The 9,440-nt window shown below is 39.8% G+C and overlaps 1 protein-coding gene across 1 annotated transcript; it reads right to left on the bottom strand.

Annotated features, from left to right (window-relative positions):
- Positions 1 to 236: 236 nt before the first annotated feature.
- PIGA (phosphatidylinositol glycan anchor biosynthesis class A) lies at positions 237 to 9,213 on the bottom strand. Its single transcript, XM_080575389.1, has 5 exons — positions 8,333 to 9,213; positions 7,616 to 7,748; positions 6,344 to 6,476; positions 4,625 to 4,831; positions 237 to 2,976 (listed from the first exon to the last, which is right to left on the bottom strand). The coding sequence occupies exons 1-5, from the start codon at positions 9,030 to 9,032 to the stop codon at positions 2,713 to 2,715; spliced, it is 1,437 nt and encodes a 478-aa protein (XP_080431515.1). The 5' UTR covers positions 9,033 to 9,213; the 3' UTR covers positions 237 to 2,712.
- Positions 9,214 to 9,440: the final 227 nt, after the last annotated feature.

Here is a 9,440-nt window from a genome sequence, read left to right as displayed (position 1 = left end):
TGCAAGATTTTCATCACTAAAATAAATCTGTTCAAAACACTTCTGAGTGCACTACCCGGTCCCTTCTATGAATGGCAGCAATGAAGCTTCTGTATAGACAGGATTTGGGTGTTCCCTCCTCCTCCACACAGGAGGCTTTGCTCTATGAAAGATGTTACTCAGTATCATCATCTATTTGGTAACATTTTCTTAGTATTTCCCAATCATCAAACATTCCTACAAGCACAACCAAAACATTTTAGATTTATTAAATTTTTATTCACTTCTCAACAAGTATTCCTAAAATAGACTCATCATCTCTGCTCAGTTTCTTATTATTGTGATTATTTTTTTTAAACTTTTCCATTTTCCCCACTGCTGCTTTTTAAAGCTGTAAATGATTGAGTGACAGTGACATCATCCCTTACTCTACTGCATGAAGTAGGCAAGTGAATCAGTCCTGCAAGAGTTATGCACAATGTAAGTTGTATTACTTGAGAAACAGTATATTCATAGTTAAACCAGTTAGGGATTAAGTTTTTCTCTTTGTGTAAAACATTTTTTTAATCATCACCTTTATCAGAATAAGTCCAACCACCAGTGATGGAAAGCAGCAGTATGGAGTATACTTCTGTACTTTTTAATTGTATGTTCCCACATATTAATGAAAAATACCCATTTTATTTTGAAAAGGAAATAAACATTTTGATGAACTATAAATTATACAAAACTAAAACAAGGTTTTACTATGTTATTCATAAGTACACAATATTCCACAAAAGAAAAAAAACAGAAGCATTTTGAATAGATCGTCATGGTTAAATCTGTGTTTGTAGATGTGGGAAAAAAAAGAAATAAACCAGAAACAACAAAATATGATTAAAAAAATAATACATCATTTCCTGGAATGGTAATTAGCATTTTTAAAAATTTGTTATAAACTAGAATGTTGTTATAAGAACGTAACTTTTAAAAAAGTAAAATATTACCTTTATTCCACCCATTTATCAATAATGTGGGGCACCATTTTAGCTAACCTCGATCTTTAATGTAGTTTGAATGATTCAAGTTGTAAGACAATGCATATTGTACTTTGTGTAACAAAGGCTAAAAATTCTGTCAAAAGAAAATACTTTGTATATGGCATGTATTTTGCATTATCTTTCCAAGTTTCATGAAAATATGTTCAATGAAATTATCAAATGTCATAAATTAAATGTATCTCTACAGAAACAAGATGATATTGACAGAAGCTGTGATTCAAATACTACCCTTCAAGGGTTTGAAAACAGTATTTTCATATTGCACAGATTAAATATTAATACATTGGCCAACGATACATAATACTCAGGGTCACAGAATCATAAGACTTTCAGTCTTCAGTGATGCTTGAAAGGGAAATTAACCCAGGGCATTAGGCAGGGGGTAGTTTGCGGGTTGTGTGATGTAAACAAGAGAAATTTGCCTCCTCTCACATTTGTACATTCTGCTGCCTGTTGTTCCAACTATAAATTACTTACTGATATACTTACCAGATGCAAGGAACTTTTTTTTCCCCTCAAGAAAAGCCTATCTGTTGGTTACTTCCATTTAAGGGATGCCTTCCCCAGATTTAACTTGCAGGACCTGTCTGACAGTGTCTCTGGTGTGGTCTAGGTGAAATCATGCACACTAAACACTGTCCCTCCCAGAGACAGACTGAAATGCCATTTACGTCAAAAGCAGGGGAACAAAAGGAGAAGGGAGAAAAAAACACCACCAGAGAAAATATGATGGTGCTTGTTGAGGCTTGTTAAGCCCTTCACAAATTTCTTTCTCTCCCTCATTCAAATACACACACACACACACACACAAACACACGTTACTTCATACTTTGGCATAGTCTGCTGGAGGTGTTTTCAGGCCTGAGCTGATTCTGAAGGCTAATTATTATCATCTTAATCTAAGTAACATCATTCCTTCACCTATGTATTTTTACAAAAGCCACCTATGTACTTTAAAAAAAAAGACATAAGCTTTACCTCGCTTTCATATGTGTTAGTTAACAGGATACTTGTGATGAAAATATCAGACGTTCTTTATGGAGTTTTGATTTGGCAACAGAATGACCTAATTTTCATTAGGGACAAACTTCAATATAATATTGCTGTGCATGCAAAACATTGTCACTGGGACACAACTGCTGGAACTAAGTCTCTGAAATTTCCATGGTAATAATGAATTTACAGTAAATTAATTATTACTGTGGAATTTCTTAGTATGACTACCTTCAAGTGTCATTTTCATCTTAGGAAAAAAAAGGTATGTTTTGTTCAATATTTAATTTTTTTAAATAGGTCTCAAAAATCACAGTAAATATCAGGAATTGACAGGGACTACTGTAAACTGATGTAATTTTTGTGTTTTGCTTTTCCAAATATCACAAAAGTTTACACTCACTGTCTGTACTATTCAAGTTATAGAGAAAAATCTAATATTTTTGTCTCAAAGGCTCTTGACACATGTAAAAATCCACGTTCCCCCCCCCAAGCTTTAAGTGCAAAAGAGATGTCCATATACTTGTAAGAATCCAAAACTAAATTAAAACATAATCCTAAATTGAGGTAGCACATTTAACCAAGTTTCTTTCAAAGAACTTCAGAAAGAAACCGTAGAATTTGAAAAGTACTGTCTCTAACAGCAAGCTTTAAAACCTTTAGGAACCAACGCATTTTTTCTCTCCATTGGAGCATTTTAGGAGATTGGAGGTTCTTCTTTAACTCTTCCTTTTTTCCCAGAAAAATACTGTTTAGTCCATGCACCTTTAGGACCTGTGGCATCTATTGCAACATCAATAATGGAATCTGGAGTCATCCACCTCAGAAACACCAAGAAGAGGAAGTTCAGAACAGCAAAAAGAGCAAAAATATACCCAGTCACTGGGCCACAGTGAGATATTAGTCTGTCAAGTCGCTCATTCATTGGTAAAACCTTTTCACCTGCAACCCTCTCATATACCTAAAAAGGAGAAAAGAGAGAGTGAAATCTTAAGAGTGATGTTGCTTCTACCTCAAAAATCAAGCTTTGTTGTCAGTGTGCAAAATACAGTATCTATTCCTAACAACTAGATGTGACAAATATTACAACAAAAAGCTTTGCAAGTTTAAAATGATTTATGAGTATTCCAGAAATTTAAAGAATTTATGCAATGGTTAAGGAGAAAAATGAAAAGAAATCTTCTATTTTATGACAGCCCTCGAGAGTATTTCACTAGATAGAAAGACAGCATAATTTGCCTCTAATCTAATCTTACAGAGAGTTTTTTGAATTAATGGAATGGATTCTAATCTCTTAGACACACCAGTCAAGCACTGAGTCTGAACACGCAGTTACGAGATTTTCAACACGAAGATGGATGAACACATAGCTGGGTGGGCAATCTTCCAATATGTGTATTTGAGCAGTCTAGCAAATCAGAATAGGATTCTGATTTTTATTTAAAGACACACTAGTATGACAAAATTCAGTGAATGCGGAAAGCAAATACATGGTATTAGTGACAATATACATATTAACTACAACCACCGGTCCAGTGTTTCATAGAACAGAAAACTACTATACATGACTTAAGACTTAAATCATTCAAAAGAGTTTTGTCCTTGAGAACATTACAGACTTCATCCTACAAATACATCAGCAATGAGCCAACAAACAACTCTCCTCTGTACAACCTAAGTTCTATGCATCCTTCTTCCAGTTATGCTAATATTTCCCTTCACCAAGTTTGGTTTCATTTCTTAGGGAAGGGCTCTAAAAGAAATGGAAACCTAGGCTAACTTCTATAGAAACTTTGCACCTGAAATATTGTTTGCAGCTTAAAAAAATCATAAGATGAATTGTACTGACAGTACTTGAAAAAAATCAGATAAACCGGTTGCATATGACGCTTCTTCAAGTAGACTAGTAAGAGAGATATGTATCTGAGTCACAGTACAACGTTATTAAGACGTATCTGTTTCAACTACTCTCTTGCCTAAAACATAGGGGCTAAAGTCAAAAGGGACATATCTCCACAGGAGTTAATAAATTATTGCAGTTAATATTCCTCGCTAATGACGGAGTTTTCACACCAAAGCACAGATCTAATTCTGAAATATGATTTCAAAAGCATGATAATTTATTTTCATTACATCCATAGCTCATGTTTATTCAGCTATGTCTGCTGGCATTACGCTACCTCGCATCATTTTAAACCACTCATTAGCATGCCACAGACAAAACTGTGTCATGAACTCTATCTCTTCATACATCTTACACAGCATGTTTTCCAGCTATGCCAGAAGAGCTACTTATTGTGAAGACTCTGGGGAGAAAAAAATATGACTAGAAATGTAACTAAAGGTCTAGGCTGTTCTTCAGAATACTTACCAGTAGTTATGTAATAGAAAAAAATACAAATAGAGGAAAAACAACAACAACAAAATGGGAAGTATTTGGCAAAAGGGAAGTATTTTGTGAACCTTTTTAAACCATGTGTTTGATGGAAAACATTCAGAAGTTAAACTGAAGAATTACAAAAAGAACACACAGTAATGTTTCAAAGAAACCACTTTTCAGAAACGTACTTTAAGAGAATTAAAAAAAAAAAAAAAATGATTATACATACTTTTTCAGTTCTCTCGGCTACATCCCTCCATGTATAAAATGTCTTTACTTTATTATGAACAGCCTCTGGAGACGGTAGCATTCCCGATCTGAGCTGGGCGATAGCCTTTTCTAGACCATCACACAATGATTTCACAGAAGGTTCACATAAAATAATGAGACTCTCTGGAAGCACCTCAGGAATCCCGCCAACCTTTGTACTCACAACCTTTGAAAGAAACAGAAGAAACACTACATATGTTGCATAGCAATAAAGTCCAGAGATGATATTGCTATTACACTTCTTAGATTGTTTAGATTCAGCACTGAGGATGAAGAGGGGAAAAAAAAATCCAGTGACTGGTTGCCATGAAGGCAAAGACTGCTATCAAGCTTTGGGAGTTTTACCTGCACATGTGAACTGAAGGTCTAAGCCCTAGAAAGGGCCTAGCACAGCAGATTACCTTTAGCGATGTTCGGAGTGATTCTTTGGTAGCATAAGACAGACGGATTAGCCTAGTGTGTGTTTAATGAGACATCTTTCCTAAAGGTGTTTGTCACAATACACAACTAGATCCGTGTAACTACATTTTGGATCTTCTCTCCGTAGTTCCTCATGAAAACTGTTACCTATACTTGGAGAGGACAATTTTATGACATCGCCTTCAGTTTATGATTTGTAGGATACTGAACATTTACAAAAATTTCTTCAGAAGTTCAGTAATTACTGTTTTTAAAGGGAAAATAGAAACTACTAAGATTCGTATTCTTTAATCATCCCTAAACAGCAGGCAACAGTAGGAAAACCACAGAATTTTCCTACCCCTACAGAAGGAAACAAATGACTGGAGAACAAATGCCACAAATACGTAGTAACTAATCTGAAAAAATGTTGGAGTGGAAAAAAGTCCCTCACGTTTTCTATACTTCTTGTTTGTAAGTGTCCTGGTTTCACCCCAAATTCTCTCCCCTATTCCCATCGCTGACCATATAAATTAGATAGTGATAACAATATCAATCAGATCAGTACTTCATTGTTGAAAGACAGTATCAATACTGTCTTTCAAAAATAAAAAAGTTTCTTTAGATTTAAATGTGAGAATCTCAGTTCTTTATGGTTGTTCATTTCTTTTTGCTTTTAGCTGTCACTTTGTAAATTGAGCTGAATATTAGCCAGAAAGAGCTCTTAACGTGATTACTGTAGTGTCTTCTTTCTCTCTCTAACCCTCTTCTCCTACCTTGAATCCCTGCATCCAGTTAAAAATAAATAAAATGTATGTCAGATCTTGGTTCAAGAAGAAAACAGGTGTCAAACAATGGTTTAGTCTGGTAATTCAATATGTCTGACTGACCAAAGTAACCCATGCAACTCCTCATTAAGCAGCATCAAAGTAAGCATTCATGAACACCAAGCACTCTTTACTCTGCAGAGGAGTACATACAAAATAGCACTTTGGAGAGGCAGTCTGGTTTGTTCAGAGATCTGAGAATTAACAGATCTACATGTATTCCCAACTCTGTACAAGTTTCTCCTGGGAGCGTAAGCAGTTTCGATAAACCATTCTGTCTCAGCTTCCAGGTTATCTGTAAATGTGGGTAATATTTGCTCACCTTTGTAAAGACGGAGCTTCAGATGAAATGAAATAAAATGTTACAAGCACATATTATTTAATCATGAAGTTTGTTTAAAATTGATACCTGCATTCTAGGTAGTTAAGATCGTCTCTTCTTTATTTTTTACCTGTAAGCCACAGCTTGCTGCTTCCACGATTGCCATACAAAAGGCTTCGGTGAGGGAAGTGTTGAGGAAAATGTGCCCCTGGACTAGAACATTTCTTACATCCTGGTGTTCCAAGGCTCCTAGGAGACGCACCCTGCATATAAGAAAAATATAAGATAAACACTAGATTTGTACTGTAATAACGCCATATAATGTTAAGCACATATAAAAAAAAAAATGAGTTCCAGTAGTACACGCTTATTTATATAGAGAGAAGCAGCACAGACACCTTTGTTCTGTTTTCTCTAAATTTTGACCAGCAATTGTTTTAATGTGGTAACCATCTTCAAAACACCGTTACTGAGCTTGCTATTTCTGGAAGAGAACACAGCTTCATGCAGCTAATTATTAAGATTTATCACTCTTTCTCTGCTTAGATGTACTATCTGAATTTTCAGTGTGAGGTGTGATCAGTCTCAAAGTCCAAGGGCAAAAAAATGTTTAAGATATCAGTGATCAGGACCTATTCTTTTGAAGAGATGCTGGGAAACCAGAAGAGGATGAAGGAAGCACACTAAACAAAACAAAAAAAAAAAAAATTGATCTTTCATACCAGGGAGGCGCAGAAGGAGGAATTACTGACTGAAGTACAGAACAGGCAACAGGAAATGGAAAATTAAGAACCTTTTGCTTCCTGTATAGAACTATCTTCGAGGAACGACAAAAACTCAAAGAAATATACAGATGCATATGCATTATGGAAACATTTTGGTGACACAATAGCACCAAGGAACACCTCTGTAGCACTACAAGGGCAGGTACTGGATAAGTCCTGCCCTGAAAAGTACCACATTGAAATAAAAAATTTAAATGAAGCAAAGTAGAGAGATGTCAACAAGAATGAAACTTCCAAAATTATTAGCAGTTATCCTTAAAAGCAACAGTGACACAAACTAGCTAACACCTCATACCATATGGTAATCCAGGAGATGTGATTTGAACATTGCCATTTCAGAGAAACAATAAATCGATGTCTAATTCAGATTTTCTCTGACTCACATGAAAGTTCATACAGGGTCAACTTGCAGGATCATAGTCCAACTCTGCAAGGGCTCAGTCAGTGTTTGGTCTATCTGTTGTGCCTTCCTTCAATAGTTCTCATCTTCTCCAGCCTCAGGTTTTTGGGGCTTGTTTTTTTTGGGGAGGAGAAGGAAGGCAGCGAGCAAGGTTGTTGTTGTTGTCTTTCCCACCATTAAAGTTCAGTGAAAGATCATAAACATGCATAGAACAAACCTGTCATGTAGCTGGTATCTTTCCCGGACTTCTTCCAATACAATTCGTTTTGGTCCTTCTCCTCCAACTAAGAAATGTAACTCTGGATACTTCTGACAGAGCTCAGGAATTATACCACTAAGCAAATCTATACCTAAGAGAACAGAATTTAGGACAAGCTGTTATTGTATTTGATTTTAGAAGTTACCATGATGTAGCCTACTCTGTTAGCGCTACTCAGGATGGGAAAAGCCTCTTGCGCAGTTGTACTGCTGAACACAAAACTCTTAAAAAGAAAAAAGAAAGCAAACAAAACAAACAAAAAAAACCCACAACAATATGTGATCTATTAGGAGACAAATATGATGAACAATGACTTAAATTGATGTTGCTTGATTAAAAAAAAAAAACAGTTGAATCATTTTTAATAGAATACATAGATCAGGGCCTAGACCATACCTTCCATTTAAGCCAAACCTTTCACTTCATAAACTCCAGCACCTGCAATGCTGGAAGAAAAACAGACCTCTAAATCCAACACGTGCAAATTAAAGTGTGGATTCCTTCTTCTTGCATGCAGAGACACAAAAGCCCAACATTGTCAGCTCACGAAGTAGTGAAACTCCCACTTCAATCCACGCCATAAATCCCATGTTCCTGGTAACTCTCCAAGACCTTTCTTACCATAGTCTATAGAACGCGATAACGAGGACAGGCTTGTGTTTTAGCCCCCATTACCTTTTCTGTAAACAAGCCTGCTGACCACGACGATCGTTATGGTCCTGTCATCCCTTCTGGAGGGGTCTGGGGTGAAGTCGGTGGGATCCACGGCGTTGGGGATGACGGAGACGATCCGCGGGTCCAGGGCCGCTCGCAGCACCGTGTTCTCCTTGCTGGTGTAGGAGACGCAGATGATGTGGTTGGTATCGCAGAGGGACACGGTCAGCAGCTTGTTGGTGAGCACCGAGCTGACGTCGGCGAAGCCGAAGAGCGAGTGGTCGGTGAACACCGTCCGCAGCCCCATGGTCTTGGCGTGGAAGAGCGCGTCGTGCGCCATGGCCGAGAAGGAGCTGTGCGCGTGGACGACGGTCACCCTCTCCCGCACGAAGATGCACCGGAGCAGGGGCAGGCTGTGGAAGAGGGTGGTCGCCGTCGACTGGTTGTACATCACCCGGAGCGGCAGGTAGTACACCTTCAGCCCGTTGGTCAGGTACCGCACGCCCCGCCGGCCGCCGTACGCGTGGGTGACCACCAGCACCTTGTGGCCCCGCTCGATCAGGCACTGCGACAGCTGGTAGATGTGGCTCTCCACGCCCCCCATGTTGGGGTAGAAGAAGTCCGACACCATGCACACGCTCTGCGCCGGGACCCCCCCCGCCGCCCGGCCCCCGCCCGCCATTTCGGGCCCGCTGCTGCCCGGGGAGCGCCGAGGCGCCATCACGGACCGACGCCCGCCGCCGCCCCATCGGGCCCGCCGGGCCCGGCCATGCCTGGCGCGGGCCCTTTAAGAGGGCGGCACCCTTGAACAAGGGAGGGGAGGGGGAGCGTGCGCGCGCGCCCGCACCGGCCGCCCACCGGGGCTCCCCGGGCGCTCCCCGCCGCCCTCCACGTTTCCGGGTACGGCCGCTGTCGCCACGGTAACCGCGCGGCCGGCCCGCCCCTCCGGCCCGCCGCGGCCAATCGCCGCCCGGAGCCGGGTCACGCGGGAAAAGGAGCGGCCAATCGGAGCGGCCGCGGGGCGGCGGGAAGGAGAAAGGGAGGGAGGCGGAGCGGGCGCAACGGTCGCTCGGCGGCCATTGGGTGGAGTTGGCGGGGTTTCCCCTCCTCTTTCCGTCTCGTCGGCCAG

This window comes from Anser brachyrhynchus (genome assembly GCF_964034855.1).
Source record: "Anser brachyrhynchus genome assembly, chromosome: 1".
Classification (NCBI taxonomy): Eukaryota; Metazoa; Chordata; class Aves; order Anseriformes; family Anatidae; genus Anser; species Anser brachyrhynchus.
The sequence above is the reverse complement of the archived record's forward strand: the minus strand, read 5'-3'. Positions and strand labels throughout refer to the sequence as shown.